Here is a 23765-nt window from a genome sequence, read left to right as displayed (position 1 = left end):
TATATATATATATATATATGTGTGTGTGTGTGTGTGTGTGTGTGTGTGTGTGTGTGTGTGTCTCTCTCTCTCTCTCGTGTCTCACAGGGCACAGCAACCAGCAACTTACATCGTGGAAGGATGAGTGAAGGGCTGGAGTTGACATTGGATGGAAAAGGCAGGAAAGGAGGAGGGGGGATGTTGAGAGGGAGGAAGGAACTCATTTCATTGGCTGAAGGATCACCATCCGATGACGTCTCAGGGAGCACCTGCAATGTATGATGGGCCTATAAATAGCCTCACCCATCCAATCACACACACACACACACACACACACACACACACACACACACACACACACACACACACACACACACACACACACACACACACACACACACACACACACACACACACACACACAAAGATATTGCCTGTACATATTACCTGTATACCATTTTCTTCAATACCATGGCATCGGTGATATTTTCCCCCACTGATCGATCCAGTTTGTCCTCCAATCACATCGATTAGGAAACTTGAGTTCCTGTAGACAGTAACATACAGTCAAACCAATAAATATTTTTAAACAAACAGCCTTTCGTTGATATGAATGCAAGGTTTAGGTAGTGTTCATAGTGAATGTGTTACTCTGATTAGTTTGACTTTACTGGATGGAGCGTTCCTTGAGTTGAGTAAAACCTTGACACAACAACATGATCATTGAGTCTTTTGTAATGAGTGACTACTTGCTCATATTAATTGTGACTGAGATGGGCACTTGTAGAACATTTCTAAAAGCAGCCCTAGACCTTGTCCTCATCTCTCCTCAGTATCCCCATAACCCCCCTGCAGATCCATTACACATTAAACCACTTTATCTGGGTCATCTTCTCACTGTGCAGTTCACAAAACAACCCTTCTCAGTGCATATCTCTCCACCCCCACCCAGGAGACACACACACACACACACACACACACACACACACTAACCCCTTTCTGTCACTAGGACTTAATCTACAGCATGCCAAAACATGATACATTAAAAAAGAAAAAAGGACATTCCTACTACAGCAACCAGGAACTCACTGAGCTCCCTAATGCCAGTTTCTGGCATTAGCTGACCTGAGAAGATTTCCTGGCATGAGAAGATGCCGGCGCAAATTCACGCTTGCAGCTGCCTCAGCCAGTACCAGTGTGGGAAGATGGTGGTGCGAATTCTCGTTTGCGGTGGCCTCGCCCAATACTGTCCATGCAGTGTCTTTGTCCATGTCTGCATCTAAGCTTGTCTTCGTTTGATGGCTCGGAGAGCTGGCGCTGGATCAGCTGAGGGAGCTTGGTCTGTGCGTCCTGTGGGCCCAGGGACCACGGCCCTGACCAGAGCTGCACCCGAACAGGAAACACCGGGGGCGGTCTGACAGGATACGGAAGCAGGGCAGGCTAAGCTAACTGCTAGCCCATGCAGACCGGCAGTTCCAACAGTCATCCTGGCTGGCGTTCGTTCTCCTGAGCAGTGATTTTTTTAATTTTTTTTTTAGTTTAGATATATGTGTTAGTTTGGATATATGTGTTCTTGTAGTTTTTGCATATGTGCTTTTGTCTTTTTGTTGCACTGCTGTTGGCTGGGGGAAACAATGTTTTCTGATTCTGTCTCTTATTCTGATGATGGCCAGCCTTGCTGAAGAAAGGGGGAGAGAGGTTGTCCAGAAAAAAAACCCTTTAATTATGTGCCATCTACCACTCAACCCTTTCCCCTCAGCATGATCTTTGGACCTCCATGCCACTGTCACCCTAAAAAAAGTTAAACTACTTCTTAAGGTTGTAGTAATTATACTATGGCACAGAGTGAAGGAGAAGATAAGGGTGTAAAAGCATGTGTGTATGTGTGGTGCTCGAATGCACGTGATTAGACCTTCACACCTCCGCATGAGGCATGGAGTACCTGGCTCATAAGGAGGAACAAATTCTAGCTGGGAAGTATATTCCATTTGCTAACACGACATAACAAGCGTGTGCTGCTTGCGGCTGTGCCTGTAAATAATCGTGGGCTGTAAAACACAGAAGGCCCAGTCTCCCTCAGGCCTTAAAAGCCGCGACCCCCCACAGGTTCCAGCCAGCACTGCTGCTCAACACTTTCCTTCACAGGTGGCTGGTAATGGGTGGGGGGGGGGGGCAGCAGGGGCACATGAGAACTTCATTAGGCTGGGTTCAGACAAAATCAGGCAATGCGGTGCCTTGCCGCAATGGTGTGGGCATGTCACTACATGGTCCATTTGTGTGTTGTAGTGTTGTTAACTTTAACCCCCCAAGTCAGAAGGTGGCATTGATGCACTTAAAAGCTGTTTGTCAATCGCTATCAAACAGCAAATGAGAACAGTGACACAACGCCAAGCAATGCAACGCCAAGCAACCGTCCTGTGACTTATGTTGTACTCCCTCATGGCAAGGTTGTAGAGCTCGGGAAAGGTCATCACGACGGAGATCAGTCTCTCTTCCATGTTCACAGTTGCTCTTAAACAGCAGAATGCTAAATGCTAGGTGCTAAACAATGTTTTTATTCTTTTTCTTGTAATTGGCAAACAGCTTTTGGGTGCATTACCACCACCTTCTGGATTATAATAACAATCAGGAATCAGGAACACTCATTTCATATACTTACATACATGAAATGAAATGAAATTAAAAGTTGTTTCCCCAAGCCCACAGCAGTGCAGCACAAAGACAAAAACACATATACAAAAACTACAAGAACACCCAAACTAACAAATATATCTAAACTAAACAAAAAAAACACTGTCCAAGGGAAGGAACGCCAGCAAGGATGACTGTCAGAGCTGCTGGTCCGCATGGGCTAGCAGTTAGCTTAGTCTGCCCTGCTTCCGTGTCCTGTCAGAACACCCTAGGGTTTCCTCTTCATGCGCAGCTCCGGGCAGAGCCATGGTCCTTGGGCTCACCAGACGTAGCAGACCCAGTCCAGTCTCCCTCAGCTGATCCAACGCCAGCTCTCCCAGCCAGACACCCTCGACACACCTCCCCGCACTCCACACGACGACACCAAAAACACAGTCAACGCCAGGCGAGGCCGCCGCCAGACCACCCTCAGTGTTATCGGAACTGCCAGTCTGCATGGGCTAGCAGTTAGCTTAGCCTGCCCGGCATCCTGTCAGACTGTCCTCGGTGTTACCTCCTCATGCGCAGCTTCGGGCAGGGCCATGGTCCCTGGGCCCACAGGACGAAGCAGACCAAGCTCTCCCAGCCATCAAACGAAGACACAAACAAACGCAGACATAGACAAAGACACTGCATGGATGGTACTTGGTGAGGCCGCCATCTTTCCATACTGGTACTGGGTAAGGTCACTGCAAACGTGAATTTGCACTGCCATCATGTATCACCAGCTATGTGATTGGCCACCAGTGTGACGTAGGGTTGCGATGCGGCAAAAATTGGATCTGTCTCAATTTCCTTGCCTGATGCTGCTGTGTTTTTTTGCTGAACCACTTGTGGCAAGCGCTGCTGCAGCATAAGCACACTACACTCACTCAAAATGAATAGCAGGACTTGTGTTTTTGACGCATTGCCTGATTCTGTCTGAATCCAGCCTTAGGGAAGGAACAGAGCAGTTTCACAACAAAATGCAGAGCTAATCTATGCCCTGACTGGGTAGAGAAGTAGAAATGTGCACAATTTCAAATTTATTTTTTCCATGAAGGCTTAAAGAGGGATTGGGTTCAATAAAGACCCAGATGGAAGCCCAGCTTAAGGAGAGAAAGTCTTTAAAAAGACAAATGAGTTGTCAGATATGAAAGTTTATCATTGAAGGTTTTAATTGAAAGAGAAATTATTTTGATTTTTTTTTTTTTTTTTTTACAAATACTTCATGATATTTCTTTTCAGTCTTCAACAGATGTAAAACTGTATTTAGTGGTGCACTCTAGGTTAAACATCAGGGACCCTGGCTGATTCAAATTCAGCTCATTTCATTATAAGATCAATGTTGCAAGATGGCAACAGCCAGGGAGATGGGTCACACAGAAACAATTAGTTATTGGTTATTCAGGGAACAGCTGGGCCCGAGACAGTGACAGAGAGTGATTGGGTTATACACACCTGGATGCTGAATTGAACTGGCTGTAGGAGGGGGGAGAATCAAACCCAGACCCTTTGTCTTCTTGGCCTATAGGTTCCCTGTGAACCTGAAGGGACTATCAGCACACTTTGATCAGATGACCAATAACCATTCTCTTCTACTTTTCAATCTCTCCATTCACTTGTTTTGTTTCAAAAGTAATAATTAAGGCAATATCTCAGATCAATATCATCTACTGCCACCCATCACTCAAATTGTATCGTGTTTCCTTCTTTTTATTTATGCTCTTCTCTAAGTGTCTGTTGTAGATGGTAACATTTAGTTGAAATTCCTTTGAGTACCGTGAATCTCTCGGGAATCTCGTAGGATCAAATCTGACATATGTGCAAGAGCAGGACAGGAGAAATACTCCATGGGAAGAGGATGGGGATAACAGAAATAGAAAAAAAAAGTGTGGGCCTACACATCCCACTTGGGCTTATTTGAAATTATCATTAAAACATAATGATAATAATAATAAAGACAGGCCTATTTTGATTCACCAATATCCTTTGGGTTGTGATTGGTTTAAACAGATGCACAGTTCTGCACATAGGCTGGCACATTTATTCATACAAGTGGTCTAAAGCATTTTTTCCCAGCACTTGAGAAGAAGTGACTAACTACCTAATAGCGATCATCTTTACTGTGACTTGACAGAGGCTGCCACTGAAGCTGTATGCTGTAGAGGTGTTGAAAAGTTCAGTTATATGCACCACTTTGTTACAGAGTCATTCATAGGTAGTTTCAGTTATACATGGGATGGGATGGGAGACCCACCAACACAAGAAAACATGAGATAAAATCACTGAGGGAGTCGCAGTTCTGGGACAAAAAGAGAGAATTTTTGATGGGACTGGGTGGGACAAGAGCTAGACCTTTACTTCCATGTAGCCCTCTAGTCTGTTGCAAAAACATCAGTAATGACTTGTCTTACCCTGATTTTGGGGGAGATTGTGCTATCAGATATTGCAAAGAGCATCTTCTGTTTGTTACAGTAGGATTTCCAGGTTTCCTCGTTAAAACCATAGTTAAAGTAATCTGAGACTTCAGCACCTGCAAAACAAAATACCATGTAATACGGAACAGACCAACATTTAATCACTTAGCAACATACCTGCACTGAACCAATTAAGCACACAAATGGCAGAAAACACACAAACAATGGAAAGAAACACCTGTCCTGCATCCAAAGGCAAAGAAACCAATGCTTACCAGGTTTCCTCCATGGCTTTTCTTCAAGGCACTTGATATCAATCTCCGGTATTGGGATTTCTTGGATACTTCCCAAAGCATCCAGGTCCACTCCCTTAGAGTTAGTCTCAACTGTGAAGCAGTTGTAAGGAATAAAAGTGTGTGAACCACAGGCAATTCCCATTGTCATTAATGTTTAAGGTTCTGTCTTTACAATATTATAGTTTATTCATTTCAGCATTTATAATATGAACAATAATGAAGCACCATTTAGTGATCAAACAAAAATGAGAGTGAGCAGCATCTACTTACCCGCTGAATGTGTCCTACCCTCAGCTTTAATATTTAGATTCACAGGTGTGGATCCAAAGCCACTAGAGAACAAGGCACTCACAGTATCAACCCACATTATTATCATCCTCATAACAAAGACTAAAAAAATGCACTTGTCCACATGAGATGGACTGCAGGGGGCCATGCCTATAGTCCCCGGGTCCTATATTCCCCAGGTCCTATGTTCCCCGATGGACCCTTTCGAGAAAAAAAGGGTCCCATATTCCCCATTTTCCCCTAAAAAGGTCCTATACTCCCGGTTGCAATAGACATCGGGGAACATAGAACCCTCTTTTGGAAAAAGGGTCCTATATTCCCCGCTGTTTCCAGGGGAACATAGGACCTATTGCCAACCCTTTTGCAAATTATTTCCTTAACGGGTCCAAAATAATAAAAACTGGGGTCATGGCTGAGTTGTAGGCTATGACAATCTATTCCTCCGCTGATTAAATTAGGCCGTATTACCATTGTTGGCTGTTGTATATCGCAGGCCACCTTGAGTGCGTATCCAAATTCGGCCTAGAGGAGGCTGTAATTTGCTTTATTGTTATTTCTTACCAATATTTACTGCAGTAGGCCAAGTTAGTTGGCTCTCCGGCTCAGCATGGACAGTCGGCAATCAACGCAAGTTTGTCTTGCAGTAGGCCCGCCTACCAGTATAACCTAGCCATTTCCACCTTCGCTCAAAGTTCAATTTGCACAGCACTGGACACTTCAGCCACTTTCTTGTTACTTTGCAGTTCGTTTTCCATATTAAATCACTTGGCGGACTTTCTTTCAAAAAGACTTTAATGATGAACTTTTTAGGCAGAGAACTTAGACCAGGACTTGGAATTTAGGACCAGCACAAAGTATCCATCAACGGGGGCCGCCTACCTTACACAATAGGCTAATTGCCTAATAATAATAATATGTGCTTCTCAAAAAACTAAAGGCTTGTGGAGGTGCTAAACCAAAAACATGAATCAAAGACGAACATCAAAGGATGTAAGGTAACACTCACCAAATGGTAAAAAAATAACAGAGGCAGTCCTCTATTTCACCATTTTATTGTTTGGCATCAGTCATTAAGGTTTCTGAAGAAGACCACCCGGCCAAGTTAATGACTGATGCCAAACAATAAAATGGTAAAATAGAGAATTGTGTCTCTTTTTTTTCATTTGATGAGTGCTACCTTACATCCTTTGATGTTCTTCTTTAATAATAATAATAATAATAATAATAATAGTAATAATATCAATAATAATAATAATAATACTTTCGGCTGCTCCTGTTAGGGGTCGCCACAGCGGATCATCCGTTTCCATTTCTTCCTGTCTTCTGCGTCTTCCTCTGTCACACCAGCCACCTGCATGTCTTCCCTCACCACATCCATAAACCTCCTCTTTGACCTTCCTCTTCTCCTCTTCCCTGGCAGCTCCATATTCAGCATCCTTCTCCCAATATACTCAGCATCTCTCCTCCACACATGTCCAAGCCATCTCAATCTTGCCTCTCTTGCTTTGTCTCCAAACCGTCCAACCTGAGCGGTCCCTCTAATATAATCGTTCCTAATCCTGTCCTTCTTCGTTACTCCCAGTGAAAATCTTAGCATCTTCAACTCTGCCACCTCCAGCTCCGCCTCCTGTCTTTTTGTCAGTGCCACTGTCTCCAAACCATATAACATAGCTGGTCTCACAACCATCTTGTAAACTTTCCCTTTAACTCTTGCTGGTACCCTTCTGTCGCAAATCGCTCCTGACACACTTCTCCACCCACTCCACCCTGACTGCACTCTCTTTTTCACCTCTCTACTGCACTCCCCGTTACTTTGGACGGTTGACCCCAAGTATTTAAACTCAAATGCCTTTGTCACCTCCACTCCTTGCATCCTGACCATTCCACTGTCCTCTCTCTCATTCACGCATAGGTATTCCGTCTTGCTCCTACTGACTTTCATTCCTCTTCTCTCCAGTGCATACCTCCACCTCTCCAGGCTCTCCTCAACCTGCACCCTACTCTCACTACAGATCACAATGTCATCCGCGAACATCATCGTCCATGGAGACTCCTGCCTGATCTTGTCCGTCAACCTGTCCATCACCATTGCAAACAAGAAAGGGCTCAGAGCCGATCCTTGATGTAATCCGACCTCCACCTTGAACCCATCTGTCATTCCAACCGCACACCTCACCATTGTCACAATTCCTTCATACGTATCCTGCACCACTCCTACATACTTCTCTGCAACTCCTGACTTCCTCATACAATAAATAATAAATAATAATAATAATAATAATAACAACAGCCTAATAATAATAATAATAATAATAATAATAGCCTAATTATAAGAGGCCTAATAACAAATAACAATTACAGGCATAATACTATCAATAGTAACACTGATAATAGGCTATTAATAACAAAATGCTTCTAGTAAAAGCTTGGCTGAAAAAGGGTAGTCAGTCCAAGTCTTTGCACCCTCTTCCACAGGGCTTGACTGAAATGGAAGTAGCATCCACTCACTTGTGCCCTTGGAAGTTCTGTTTCCAGCGCATTGATAAGCGCCTGTTCAAAGTCGCATATGACCTTTTGAGGTGCCCAGTGGTGCTGCGTAATCCTCCTGGTTTCCCGTTTGATGCAATTGAGCACCTGCCGGTAGTGCCCAATTGTGCGCTGGCCCAACAGCGCATGCACCAGAGGGATAACGAAGCCATGCATGTTTCCAAGTACTGTAAAAACTTGGCTGAAGGGGCGGGGGCACGTTCTGAACGTTGCATCCATGTATACGGTTCCACAGCCTCGCAGCTTCCTGATGTTTCCCTCTGTGGCAAACACAGCGATAGCCCACTCGTTGTCTTGGTGCAGGAGGAACTGTTCCCTGTCCCATGTTTCAGCCCATGCACCTTCGATGACGACATCCTCAAGTGTAGCTGGAATCGGGGGCATGACTGCTGCGCGTGCTCTGGCCATAACAGTTCTTACAGACTGGAATCCTTGTGGTGGTGGTCTGTCACCGCCACCCTGGATTTGACGTTGCTAATGCTGCAAGACCCTTTGCGCATTATAGATCCTTCTGATTGGGACTGTTGGCTCCCTCGCAACTTCTGCAATCACCCCCTGTCGGAATTCTGCATGGTGCACCATTTCTCCGTCAGGGGGATGCACGTGTTCCCCAACATCGTGCACAATAATGTTAGCATCCACGTCCTCCACTTCAAATCTATTTGTGATCAGTGGCACTCTATAGCAGAGGTGTGGACTCGAGTCACATGACTTGGACTCGAGTCAGACTCGAGTCATGAATTTGATGACTTTAGACTCGACTTGACAAAATGTAAAGAGACTTGCAACTCGACTTGGACTTTAACATCAGTAACTCGTGACTTCACTTGGACTTGACCCTTTTGACTTGAAAAGACTTGCTACTTTCCCCAAACCCAAAGATTAAAAAGTATGTTGACATGGACCGCTCTATCTCTCTTTGTACATACACGTGTGCATCTGCGTATGTGTCTGTGTGTGTGTGTGTGTGAGAGATGGCGCGCTGTCGGCACGACATCCAATCAAATTAGATCCACGTTGTTTTGAGCCGACAGCATCCACCCAATCAAATTACAGGACAACCAATGAAGAATAACAGATAACAAGGCACCAGTTGGCAAAATGATACCAAAGATAGTTTCGTTTGGGTATAAAAATTACGAGGTGGTCAACAAAAAACGAATTGCAGTATGTAAAACATGCGGGTCGAAGATTACGGACGGAGACGCAACAACTTGGAGCTTCGCTCGACATTTGAAGTTGCACAAAGAACGGTAAGTTTTGAATGAAAGCTAACACTAGCTTATCGGCTAAGTAACGTAATTGCTAGCTGCATAGTTAAATCAATGAGAGTGTCAACTCACTGTTAACGTCACCTTGCAAACACGGTAATCTGCATCCACTGCGGGTTCATTCCCTTACTCATACTTATTATGCTGTAACAGGACAGTTTGGGATGTTTGAAGCGGGATTGTATAAGGTGCTTTGTTAAGGTGCTTAGTCAGTGTATCACTCACAGTAGACTGCTGTCAGCAGTAAAACATAAGCAAACCTAATCAAGTCAAGGTCAGTTTAAATGTACTCTATATAAAGAATATGTGTACGTTACCATTTTCGCTTGCTACCAGACGAGTTTTTCCCACAGGAAAGCGAAGTATATCTTACTCTCTCCAGCGCACCAGATTCCACTGACAAAAATAGCCATTTTACTTTGCAGCACATGGGAGTTGCTTGTTTACTGCTGCCTCATTGAGGTCGTTTATGTAATTTCGGTAAATCATAACTAAGTTGAACTATCACTGAAGACATAAAATAGCACAAATAAACTTAATGATTGAGGTAGCAGTAGACCAGTAATTTCTGTGTGACGCGAGGTAAAATTGCTGTTTTTGTCAATGGAATCTGGTGTGCTGGAGAGAGTGAATTAACAAGCATATAACTTCAGTTTCCTGACGGAAAGGGCTGTTTGATGGCAAGGTAAAGCAGTGAAAATATTATTAATATAGCGTACAATGACAATGAAATTTATTTTACAAATGTAATGTTACAACACACACACTAATACAGTATACAATTAATATTAACACAAAATTAATATTAACACAATGTTATGATTGATATGTGAGTAAAGAGTAGTTTCAAATACAATTCATGTGTGGCTATAAGGGATTTTCTGACATCTGTTTCATATGCTTACCTGTTACAGATTTGAAGAATACCAGATGAACAAAAGCATCATAAATGAACCACAACAGCCTTCAATCTCAAAATTCCTGGACCATCGTGTAGGGCATTACAGCATGAGTCATCCACAGCATAGAGCTATCACCAATGCAATACTGTCTGACTTGATTATTGATTGCAACTTTCCCCTGTCTATTATGGAAAACAAGAGTTTTCGGCACTTTCTGACAGTACTTGACAGTAAGTACAGCCCAGTGTGTCGCAGAACGTTGACATCAAAAACAGAGAGCCTTGCTGAGGAGAGACGTTCAAAATTAAAAACTCAATTGAGCAACACTGACCATGTTTCAGTCACTGTGGACATTTGGTCTGACCGAAAGATGAGGGGATTCCTTGGTGTCACTGTCCACTGGATAGAGAAAGAGGCAGAGAGAATACAGCTAAAGACTAATCTCTTGGCCTGCAACCGCTTCAAAGGGTCACACACAGCTGAACGAATCTGTGACCAATTTGAGTCAATATGTGATGAATACAACATCAAAGATAAATTGTACTATATTATTAGTGACAATGCTGCTAACATGTGAAAGGCGTTCACTGTGTGCTTCCCCAGTGAACAAGAGGATGATGATGACGGAGATCGTCTTGATGACCCTGAGCTCTGGTGTAACTTAACCCTGGAAGATCAGCAAACGGTAGATGCTGCTATTGCAAAGAAACAGCGCCTGCAGTGTTTTGTGCACACTCTTCAGCTGGTGGTGGGAGACGGTTTGAAAGAAACAAAAGTGGTATGTCCTTCTCTTTCCAAGTTATCTAAACTTAGCTCACTGCTGCACACAAGCACAACATTCAAAGATGTGTTTGATAGTGAATTTGGGGAACAGAAAGGCATCCCTGCTGCAGTCAACACAAGATGGAACTCAACACTGAGGCAAGTGAAGGCAGTTCTCCAGTGTGATCATCTAAAGCTCTGTGCTGTTCTAGAAAAGGCTGGGCATAAGGAGTTGTCATTCACACCACGAGAGTGGAATCTGTTGAAGGAGTTGGTGGACATCTTGAAGCCGTTTGGAGAAGCAACTGATTTGACACAAGGGGTGAAGGTCGTCACAATCAGTGCAGTTGTTCCATCCGTCTTGTCCCTCAATCACCACCTTGAGAAGCTGAAGTCTCAAGTTCGTTTCCTGAGCGGCCTGGTCAGAAGTCTCCAGGTATCCCTGAAAAAAAGATTTCTTGGGATCTTCATTAACGTGAAAATGGCCAGGACTCAAGATGGGATCACTGCCCCCTTTTCAGACCCAGTCTACCTCAAAGCAGCCGCCTTGGATCCAGCCTTTTCACTGCTGTGGGTGGAGCCCCATGTGCTGGTCAATCGTGACATCAAGGCAGAGGTGGCACAACAAGTTAAAGGTAAATATTATTGACTTTAATGCAACATTTTTCCTCATAATCTGATCTAATTGACTGCAACAATAATTACATTTTTCAGTCTAACACTATCACCAACATAAATGGTAATATTTCTGCTGTTGCTGTTACATGTTTTGCCAGAATTGATCCTGCAAGATGCTGCAGAGACTGAGCAACCTGTGCCTCTGGTTGATGAAGAAGAGCAAGAAGATCTTGGAGAAGGAGAAGGGCTGTTTGCTGCATACCAAAAGAGGCAGAAGAAGGATGTTGGGACCACTCCGGCACTACAGCTAAGTCACTACCTTGACATAGCCGAAGGACAGGCTGCCCTTTTGTTCTGGGCACTGAACATGAAGACTCTTCCTTCACTCTTTCGAGTGGCCATCAGAGTCTTGGCGGTGCCTGCCTCTAGTGCTCCAGTGGAGCGAGTTTTCAGCCATGGTGGCATCATACTACATCCCCATCGTGCACAAATGACTGACAGACTTTTGGCCAATTTGATCTTTTGCAAATGCAATGCAGCATAGGGCCCTGACATAGAAAAGCACAACCCTGCTCATTGTTATGTTCATGTATTTGCCCTCCCGCCCCCCTCTTCCAATCTCTCTCTCTCTCTCGCTCTCTCTCTCTCACACACACTCACATTCACACACACAAACACCAGTCTCAGTCTCTCTAGGGATGCATACCAATTATTTTAGCGGTTTAGCCTCCATGTGTGTGTGTGTATATATATATATATATATACAAAGATTTTTTTATCAAGGGAGCAACAGGAACTGATAGAGGCGTGAATATATTACATGTAGATTTATGTTTGTGCGTGTTTCTATATCTGTGAGAACCGTAACGGAGGATGTGAACACGCTGGAGTGGAAGGAGAGTTTTTGGAAAGTGTGGATATGTTGAAGATGTGAAGACATTTTTAGAGAACATGTTTGAAAACTAAAAAAATTAGGACTGTTTTGCAAAACTGAGGATATTTTGTGATGAAGACGAACACTTTTGAAGAGTTAGGAAACTTTAATAGAATGCAGATCATTTTTTGGGAGTGAGGATATCTTTTATAAAGTGGTGACATGTTTGAAAAGGTTACGGTTACACATAGGTTTTGAAAGGAGTTAAAAAGACTGAAACATATTTTTTAGAAAGTGTTGACACATTTGGAAAAGTACAATTTTTTGGAGGACGGTTTTTGTGGTCCTCACTTCATCCAAGTACCTGTTTGAGGGTGAAGACATGGTTTTTAGTTTAAGGCTAGATTTAAGTTTTAAGGTGAAGACTGTTTTACAAAAATGAGGATATTTTGAGACAGAAACAAACACTTTTGGAAAGTCAGGACACTTGAATCTTAAGGAAATTTTTCAAAAATGAAGACACTTCCAGAAAGTCGGTGCAGTTTTTCAGAAGTGATAATTCAGATAATTTTTGGGGGAGTGAGGATTTTTTTTTTAAAGTGATGACCTGTTTGGAAAAGGTTAAGGCTAGATTTAAGTTTTGAAAGGAGTCAAAAAGACCTGTCTAGTTGAAGGTGAAAACGGTTTTGCAATATGATATGAGATCAATACAATACAGGACAGAAACTGCTGTGCAACTAGTTATAGTGCAATATGCTATGGAAATACAATGTCAGCACTTTTTGTGCAAATTACATTTGTATTTGTTTCTTTCAAATGTGTTTGAACAATGTTCTTGCAAAAAAAGGTTTGATAAATAAATACAGATCTTAAAAGCATACATGATCTGTGTAAATATTATTTCTCTGTTGTTAAGAGGACTTGAAAGGACTCGAAACTCAAACGGTAGGACTTTGGACTTGACTTGAGACTTGTTGGTCTTGACTTGGGACTTGACTCGGGTCTTGCCTGTCTTGACTCGGGACTTGACTCAGGACTTGAGGGCAAAGACTTGAGACTTACTTGTGACTTGCAAAACAATGACTTGGTCCCACCTCTGCTCTATAGTTCCACCTCCAGCACCTCCATCTAATGGTGTCTTGATTGGTGCGGTGCTTCTGATATCTGAAGTTCTCATGTACGAACACTTTGCCCCCTCGATCACCATCCATAACTATCGCCATTGTTTGTCTTCTTGTAGGCTAGTAAGCACATGACAGTGAGTCCACGAGTTATCACCGATAACAACCGATTGTTGCAAATTGTTGCAAGTTGGCGGGCGGTTTAGACATTGGTGAATTTTGATCATATGGTTTAGAACGCCAGGAAACTTGCGTGCAGATGACCACACATCCACGACAAGTTTTAAATATTTCCAAACTCGAAATCATGTGTGCATTTGGCTATTTATAAATTATTTTTCGAGCATTATGTGTTTTGTGATTCAGCTTTAGCGTTGTTGATTAGCCTTTCATTCATATTTTGTCAAAAAGGCGTATTCATTAGCCTAGGCCTATGTCCCGTTATTTCTGTAGCATACAGCATCTTAGAATCTTAAGAGACCAGGCAGATATTGTTATTATTTTATTGTTATTACCATGCTATATTAGCCTACTTTATAATTATAAATATTTCAATTATCCAATTTTTAGCATTTCTAATATAAGGCTATATTGTTATTATTATTATTATCATCACCATCATCATCATTATTAGGCTATTATTATTATAATTATTATTATTATTGCCATTATTATGATATTATTATTGTTATTATCATTATTATTATTATCATTACAATTATGATGCTTAAAGGGCCTTACTGAGCAGATGGTTTCTATCTAATATCTGTCAGATGCTTTTCCCAATAAGCTGGTGTGGTTATGATGGGAACGACGGCTTTCTAGGGAACATAGAAGAAGTGGGTCGGAATTGGCCTATTGTCAGTATCAGCCAGCTTACGCAGGAGTCTATCCCTGGTACAATGCGCTAGACCTCTGGGAGATGGACTGCTGAGGATGGAACACAACACCTATCCTCAGCTCCCAGCACTTCTCGCACAATGTGCTACTCATACGCCGAGTTGGCGGCACCCGGGATCGAACTCACGACCTTGTGATCCATAGGCGAGAGCTCTACCGACTGAGCTATGCCCAGGTACAATTGCCCAAGGAACATAGGCTTTCGATATTACATTTAGACACAGATGAGCCAGCTCACCTACTCGGCGAGGCACATTTTCCTCAATAAGTGACACATTTCACGCATAAATATCAGAGAACTACCGGGGTGGGTTATGCGCCCAAATATAAGCTATAGCCTAACAAGTTGAAATTGGTTTAGTGTCGAAAGTTTCCACATACTTTAGCCAACCTGGACTTTGTGAATTCGTTTTTGTGATATAAAAATAGAAATCGTATGATTCATTGTCTTCTTAATAATCTGCCCTAAATAATGCATTATTGAAAATGCACTTTTTGCGCCAAACAGCATCAAACCTGCTGACCGGGGAACATAGGACCTTTCTTTATAAATAGGGTCCTATGTTCCCCACCCGGAGAACATAGGACCCTTTTTATAAAGAAAGGTCCCATGTTTCCCTGCACATACAAAACGGGGAACATAGGACCCTTTTGGGGAAAAGTGGGGAATATAGGGCCCTCTGTATACAAAAAGGTCCGATATTCCCCGGTCTCATACAAAGCGGGGAACATAGGACCCGGGGACTATAGGACCCGGGGACTATAGGGAGGACCCCGACTGCAGAGCGGGTTGTGTATTGGTAGCCCAAGTGATTGATACCAAATGCAGCCTCCACAGAAAAATCTAATACATCTGACAAATACAACTACAGAGTTGCACAACATTTTTACAAAAAACGGGGGCTTGATCAGGCACTACATCTTGATATCATGCCTGAAGGCACCAAACAATAACAAGCTGCAAACATAGTGACTGGTTTTTAGAGATGGAGAGTAGATGGGGAAACACTTACGTAGATTGAGATGACTCTGCGGTCTTTATATCACCTATAGTCACACATACATCATCATCACTGTCACTGTCTTCAGTGTCTTCACCAGGTTCCTAATGGCTCCATAAAAAATTGATAAGAATGAAAAAGATAATATTTAACACCCATTGCAAGGATAGCAAAGTATATGAAAGGGTTGAGGAACTAGTGATGAAAGTTTAAGTGTGTGCAGCCATGTTAAGACTGACACCTAAATCAATCCACTCCTGAAAGGATCAAGTCACAGGTGCACAGTACCTCAGTGTCCACTCCATTTCCATGGGCCTCTTTAGGGTCCAGTGCTGGAGTTTGACTGAAAAAGAAGATGTGGGAAGACTACAACATTCACACATTTACTTTAAAGGGCTGCTAAACTTTAAAACTACTTACCTGAAGAGATTAAACTAGCTGAATCTGTTTTATCATGTCTCCTCTAAAAATGCATATTTATACAGTGGATATAAAGAGTCTACACACCCCTGTTAAAGTGGCAGGTTTTTGTGACGTAAAATAAGGAAAAGATAAATCATGTCAGAACTTTTCCCACTTATTTTTGAAACTACAGCCTATAAAATTTAAGTGAAAAATAATCAAAGATTTTAGCAATAAAGAAGAAAAATACAAAACGTACAATAACCTGGTTGCATACATGTGCAAACCCCTAAACTCATACTTTGTTGAAGCACCCTTTGATAGACTCTTTTTGGGTAAGAGTCTATCAGCTTGGCACATCTTGACATGGCAATATTTTCCCCTTGCAAAAACATTCTAGATCTGTCAAATTGCGAGGGCATCTCATGTGCACAGCCTCTTCAGGTCACCCCACAGGTTTTCAATTGGATTCAGGTCTGGGCTCCGGTTGGGCCATTCCAAAATGTTGATCTCCATTTCGGTGAAACCATCCCTTTGTTGATTTGGGTGTATGCCTTTGGTCGTTGTTGTACGGAAAAGTGACATCCTTTTCATCTTCAACTTTCTAGCAGACGCCTGAAGGTTTTGCGTCAGAATTAACTGGTATTAGGAGCTATTCGTGATTCCTTCAACCTTGACTAAATCCTCAGTTCCCACTGAAGAAAGCAGCCCCAAAGTATGATGCTGCCACCACCATGCTTCACTGTGGGTATGGTGTTCGTTTGTTGATGTGCTGTGTTGTTTTTGCACCAAACATACCTTTTGGAATTATGGCCAAAAAGTTCAACCTTGGTCTCATCAGCATAACACTTTTTTCCGCATGGTTTTTGGAGATTGGATGTATCTTTAATTTAGCCAGGCTTGGAGTTTTGTTTTGTTTTTTTTGTTTGCTTGTGTTTTTTTGTGTGAAAATGCTTTCCCGTCTTGCCACCATTCCCCATAGCCCAGACACATGAAGAATACGAGAGATGTAGAGCAACCAGTACTTGCCAGGTCCTTTAATGTTGCCCTCCCTGACCAGTTTTCTCCTTGTCTTCTCGCCAATTTTGGAGAGAGGTCCTGTTCTTGGTAATGCCATTGTTGTGCCATATTTTCCCCACTTGTTGATTATTGTCTTCACTGTCTTCCATGGTATATCTAATGCATTGGAAATTATTCTGTACACCTCTCCTGATCCATACCTTTCAACGATGAGATCCAGCTCGGTATTCAACACCATAATTCAAGAAATCCTCTCCTCCAAACCCTCCCAGCTCACTATATCCCGCCATCTGTTAGTGGATCACCAGCTTCCTGACAGGCAGGAAACAGCAGGTGAGGCTGGGGGAAGTCACTTCTTGTATACGAACAGTCAGCACTAGTGCTCTCCAGGGATGTCTTCTCCCCACTACTCTTTTCCCTCTAGACCAATGACTGCACCTCCAAGGACCCAGCTGTTAAACTCCTGAAGTTTGCAGATGACACTATGGTCATCGAACTCATTCAGGACAGCGATGAGTCTGCATATCAGTAGGAGGTTGAGCAGCTGGTACTCCGGTGCAGGCAGAACAAGTTGGAGCTGAACATTCTCGACTGTGGAGATGACAGTGGACTTTAGGAGAAACCCCTCAGCACCGCTCCCCCAATATCCAACAGCCCTGTGTCAACCATGGAGATCTTTCAAGTCTCTGGGAACTACCATTTTCAAAGACCTGAAATTGGAGAATAACATCAACTCCACCCTCAAAAAAGCCCCGCAGAGGATTTTTTTTCTGCAACTGAGGAAGTTTGGTCTGCAACAGGAGTTGTTGGGGCAGTTCTACACCACAGTCTGTTTGAACTCCTACCCACTGGCAAGTGCTACAGAGCAATGTGCACCAAAACCACCAGACGTAGGAACAGTTCCCCCACCCCCCACAGACCATCTCTCTTGTGAACGCTTGACAGCATGGTGCAATAATGGACACTTATTATGTAAATATGACACTTTGTAAACAACCCCTCTCATCAAGATATCTCACTTATATATATCTTAGATGTGCACTACCTCTTTTTAAAACAGATGTGCAATACAAATGCACAATTGTAAATACACATACAATTACTGTATACTGGTTACAAATTATAACATAAGTATATAGTATATAAGTGAAATAAACAGAGATGTTTTGCTGTAAGCAGAAACTGCAGGAGCTAATTAAGATGTTGCAAGTTTCTCCTCTTCATGGTATTGTTTGGTGGCAGGATGGCCAAAGCATTCGCATTGCGATGAACCCTTCTGCATCTCCAGCAACAACAACTACTACAACAACAACAACTTAGTTTTGTACAGCACCTTTCAAGGAACCCAAGGACACTTTACACTAGATAAGAACAAAAACAAAAACAGATTAAAACAAAGATCAAAAGACTACAGACCATAGGCCTTAGTAAAAAAGTAGGTTTTCAGTGGTCTTTTACATTTGTCCAAAGAAGTACCATTGCAGATCTCTACTGGAATAGAGTTCCAAAACATGGGGACGCCATACTAAAGGCTCTATCCCCAAAAGTCCGCAGGCTGGTGTGGGGATGGAAAGCAGGCCCATGTCTGTGGACCACAGATTCCGGGACAGAATATAGGGGTTGAGGAGGTCTGATAGGTACTGGGGGGTATGGACATTGAGGGATTTATGTGTGAGGAGGAGGATTTTATAAGAAATGTGGGATTTGACCGGGAGCCAGTGAAGTTGGACAAGGGAGGGAGTGATGTGTTGCTAGGGCTTTGTGTGGGTGAGCACCCTGGCAGCTGAATTCTGCACATATTGAAGCCTGTCTAGGGCTCTGCTAGGTACCCCAGACAGGACTGCATTGCAATAATCCAGTTGGGAGATGATGAAGCCATGAATGAGGGTCTCTGCTAAGGAGTGTGAGAGTAATGGCCAGAGTCTGGAGATGTTTTTGAGGTTAAAGAAAGCAGATTTGGTGACAGATTTGATGTGTGACAAGAATAAGAGGGTGGAGTCTACAATGACACCAAGGTTGCTGACTTCTGGGGGTGGGCAGATGGAGCAGCCATCCACGTCGAGGAAACAACCTCCAACCTTCCGGAGCAGCGCCTTGAAAGCCACATCCATGAGCTCGGTTTGATTTGATGACATCCAGACTTTTATTTGGTGGAGGCAGTTAACAAGGGATTGTGGGGAGAGCTGAGAGGATGGTCTCATGCTGAGATAAAGTTGTGTGTCATCAGCATAGAAATGGAAACTTAAACCATGGTGGCGGATGATCTGACCAAGGGGGAGCATGTAGATCATGGGGTGTCAAACTCCAGGCCTTGAGGGCCGCAGTGTCTGCAGGTATTTGTTGCAACCGTGCACTACACTACCTGATTTAACTAATTAGCTCACCTCTTGGATCAAGGAGGGAAAGGAACTAGTTTAATCAGGTGGTGTAGTGCATGGCTGCAACAAATACCTGCAGACACTGCGGCCCTCGAGGCCTGGAGTTTGACACCCCTGATGTAGATGGTAAACAGGGAGGGTCCAAGCACAGAGTCTTGTGGCATGCCTTGGTTGACTGGTGCAAGGGTGGAACTGGAGTCTCTGATGATGACAAACTGCAGGTATCTCAGGGTCACAAGCATTTTGCCCCTTAGCCTGTATGCCTCACATGAGTGGGGCAGCAAAGACCAAATAAGCCTTCACCTGCAGAAGGGTTTAAACTGCGAGATCTCATCAACCACAACCATCTTGATCTGGTCTCAACTGCCATGGCTATCTCCCCAATGGCTTGCTTCAGTTGTTTGGGTTCAAAACCCATCTTCGGTAGGAAATAGAGCACTGATGTTTCTGGGAAACCACAGCTGCTGACTTCAATGGGCAATAAGGTTGTGTACCATCCTTTGACAACAGCCTCATCAATCAAATCCTGGTACTTGGCTTTTTCTGTTGGGGAGAGATGGCTAGCTTGTCCTCCCAGGGCACCGTGAGTTTGGCTACTAAGATAGTTTTTGTGCTCCTGGATAGAAGAACCATGCCTGGTCGGAGTGAGGTTACTGCCACCTCTTCTGGAAAGACAAGTCTCTTCTTCAGGTCCACTTGCATCTCCCAGTTGGAAGCTTGATGCAAAATGGAGCACATGTTTTTGGCAGTTGTTCTTGCCCAAGGAGCCCCATCTCCTGCCATTTAGAAATGGACAACTTTGGGTAGTAATGCCTAGTATTCATTGGCTTTGACCCTCTGCAGGTTCGTCCATTTGGCAATTACTGTAAGGACCTTGTCATGTCTCCATCGGTATCAGCCTTCTCTCAGTACTTTGGGACATCCAGTCAAGATGTGTTCAAGGTGCAAAGAGTTGCGACACACTACTTGCAGAAGGGGTCATCTTCATTGCCCCAGATATTTAGATTGTTTGGAGTTGGCAAGAGGTTAGCCCAAGCACACAGGAGGAAGGTCAACTTGCCCTAGTCAATATCCCAGAGTTCCTTTCAGGACAATGATCATTTGAGTACCTGGTCCCACTGCATCCACCATGCCTGGCAGACAAGCCCTGCCACTTTTATGCAGTGGTCTTCTTATGCTGTCTCTCAGACCCTCCGAACCAAGAGTCCTCTCTTGCCTTTGGCTTTGGCATTGGCCTTACTCCATCTCTTGGCGTTGTAGTTTCCAAGTCCTAGTCGTCCTTGACAGACTACCCCAAAGATCTCTTGATGTTTCAAGTATGCTTCTGCTTCCCCCACTACTGAGGCTTCCACTTCCTGCCACACTTAATGGTCTTGTTAGCGTGTCTGACTTTCTCATCCTCAGACAGTAGCAGTGTACTCACTGCTCTTGCCTTGGTGGGTTTGAATTCTTCCACCACCAATGAGACTGGTCAGCAGAGCTTGGAGGTCTTGCTGTACAGGTTGACTGAGCTGAAAGTTGGAGGGACACCCAGCACATCTTTCCAAGAATTTGCTGTGCAGTCTCTCCATTGCTTCCACTTGAATCATGGAGAAATCATATAGCACGAATGGCCATTGCATTCTGGGTATGATACCATACTGGAAGCACCACACCTTAAACCTTCCAAAAAGCTGGTTGTTGTCAATTACCTTGAGCCAGATGTTTAGTTGAGCCATGGTGTCATTGAGGTTGCCGCTGTCCTAATTTTTTTCCAAGACATTGGATTCCTTGTTCTTGAATAGTTGGGATCTCAGCCCCTTGAACAATGAAGATGATTTTTGTTAGCTTTTCTTTCAGGATACTTAAGACTCCTAGCTTTTCCTGGGTTGAATTGCATCTGTGACCATGTAACCATCTTCTCCAGCGAGCTTAGGATCCAGCATGTTCCTTGGATCGATGGACTCATCACAGTTACATCATCCATGAACCTCTGCAGGCTAGATGTCTTATTCTGTCATCCACTTTTGGCCCTCTACATTGCATCCCTCCTGCCTTTAGTAGTAGGTTTATAGCAGCCACAAACAGGACCACCGATATTGTGCATCCTGTCATGATGCCCTTCTCAAGCCTCTGCCATTTGGTGGTGAAATTTCCCATGGTGAACCTCAATTTCAGCGAATCTATATGTGACATCACAAGCTTGACTACTTCTGATGGTACTTGGTAGTGCTCCGATGCCTTTTGGATCAGCTGGTGAGGTAGGTTTTGGTGAGATCTATCTATACGACTGAGAGTGTGTTGTTGTTGTTGCTCTTTGCTTCCTTGATGGCATGGCTGATCACTGATGTATGCTCCAGAAATCCTGAGTACCCCGGGACTCCTCCTTTCTGGACACTTGTGTCAATGTACTCATTGATGAGTAGATGTTAGTCTTTTAGAAATGATAGACCAAAATATTGTCCCTTCAATGTCTAGCAGGGAGATCCCTCAAAACTGGTCAAGTCATAATGAGTTCAGCTCTTTAGGGACAAAGCAGCCCTCAGCAAGTGTCCAAAGACAGGGTTCGAGCTTTTTATTCTAGAGTGTCCACAAAAGCTTCGATAGCTCTTCAGTAGCGGTGGGCAATTTTTGTAGATCTTGTAAGCATGTAGATATTGTAAGCATGTCTGATGCACAAATTGCATCATATTCTTTATCTTCTTGGTAGCATCTCCTTTCAGGGTGTTGTCCAGGATGATGCTCAAACTCGTCATTAAATTGTGTCCATCTGCAATCTGCTGCAGGTGGAAAATTCAGCCATGGTTTTCTCTCAAAGCCATCCAGGCTTTCGGATTCACCCCCTCTTCTTGTGCTCTGAGCAGGTTGAGCAGAGAGGTCTAGGGCACTGTGATTTGCCTCCTGACCCTGGTCCTCCTCCGACTGACAAGCAGTGCTAATAAACTCAGAGATAGCTCTCTGGGTAGTATCAGATGCTTAGCGTTACTGTAGTTGCTCTTTGCACTTAGACTTGCCTTGATGAATTTTCACACAACGTTCACCCTGAAATATTCCACTACAGAGATTACATCTTCTTTTGGCTTCACCCTCCTGTCTTGCCGCATCTGATCTCATAGTCCTTATGCCAATATCCAGGTCTTTGGCCGTGTGATCCATCCTTAATGACAGATTATCCCCCCGGTCTGCCTGGGGGTATTCCCTCTGTTTGGTTCTTGTTTATGCAGTCCTTCGTGGTGCTAGCCCTAACACTATTGCGTGCCGTTTTTCCAAGCTGTCGACCGTTCTTTCACAGATGTCCGTGGGTCTTCTCCCACCACCAATGGGCCTTTCCCCATGGTAATGACAGACTATATATCCATCCATCCATTATCTAAACTGCTTATCCTGCTCTCAGGGTCACGGGGATGCTGGAGCCTATCCCAGTAATCATTGGGCGGCAGGCAAGGAGACACCCTGGACAGATCGCCAGGCCATCACAGGGCCCACACACACACACACACTCACACCTAGGGACAATTTAGTAACAGAATATATAATTATATAAATTATCATTATTATATATAATATGGGCAGCATGGTAGCGCAATAGATAGTGCAGTCGCCTCAAAGCAAGAAGGTCCTGGGTTCGAGCCCCGGGGTAGTCCAACCTTGGTAGGTCATCCCGGGTCATCCTGTGTGGAGTTTGCATGTTCTCTCCGTGTCTACGTGGGTTTCCTCTGGGAGCTCCGGTTTCCTCCCACAGTCCAAAGACATGTAAGTCGGATGCATTGGCCGTACTAAATTGTCCCTAGGAATGAATGTGTGTGTGTGTGTGTGTGTGTGTGTGTGTGTGTGTGTGTGTGTGTGTGTGTGTGTGTGTGTGTGGGGTGTCTCCCCGCCTGCCGCCCAATGACTGCTGGAATAGGCTCCAGCATCCCCGCAACCTTGAGAGCAGAATAAGCGGTTAAGATAATGGATGGATGGATGGATGGATGGATGGATGGATGGATGGATGGATGGATGGATGGATATGTATAACATAATATATAATTATATAATAGATAATAACTTTGGTGTCAAGGCGTTGGGTGTGGATGAGATTCACCCTGAGATACTGAAGGCTCTGGACATTGTTGGGCTGTCTTGGCTGACATGCCTCTTCAGTGTCGCGTGGAGGTCGGCGACAGTACCTGTGGAGTGGCAGACTGGGTTGGTTGTTCCCATATTTAAAAAAAGGGGACTGGAGGGTGTGCTCCAATTATCAGGGCATCACACTGCTCAGCCTCCCTGGGAAAGTCTACTCTACGGTGCTGGAAAGGAGGCTCCGACCGATTGTCGAACCTCGGATCCAGGAGGAACAATGCGGATTCCATCCTAGC

General features: G+C 43.8%; 1 protein-coding gene across 1 annotated transcript in view; it reads right to left on the bottom strand.

The window, feature by feature from the left end:
• fip1l1a (FIP1 like 1a (S. cerevisiae)) overlaps positions 1 to 23765 on the bottom strand; it is a 55993-nt gene that overhangs the window by 28405 nt on the left and 3823 nt on the right. Inside the window, exons 3-10 of the mRNA XM_056275678.1 lie at positions 15917 to 15971; positions 15641 to 15732; positions 5615 to 5676; positions 5324 to 5434; positions 5046 to 5164; positions 4090 to 4184; positions 427 to 526; positions 110 to 248 (exon numbers count right to left, since the gene is read on the bottom strand). Coding sequence (XP_056131653.1) covers positions 110 to 248; positions 427 to 526; positions 4090 to 4184; positions 5046 to 5164; positions 5324 to 5434; positions 5615 to 5676; positions 15641 to 15732; positions 15917 to 15971 — 773 coding nt within the window. The remainder of the gene's footprint in view (positions 1 to 109; positions 249 to 426; positions 527 to 4089; positions 4185 to 5045; positions 5165 to 5323; positions 5435 to 5614; positions 5677 to 15640; positions 15733 to 15916; positions 15972 to 23765) is intronic.

The sequence above is a fragment of the Lampris incognitus genome, chromosome 3, assembly GCF_029633865.1.
Source record: "Lampris incognitus isolate fLamInc1 chromosome 3, fLamInc1.hap2, whole genome shotgun sequence".
Lineage (NCBI taxonomy): Eukaryota > Metazoa > Chordata > Actinopteri > Lampriformes > Lampridae > Lampris > Lampris incognitus.
Note: the sequence above shows the minus strand (reverse complement) of the source record. Positions and strands in the feature narration are given on the sequence as shown.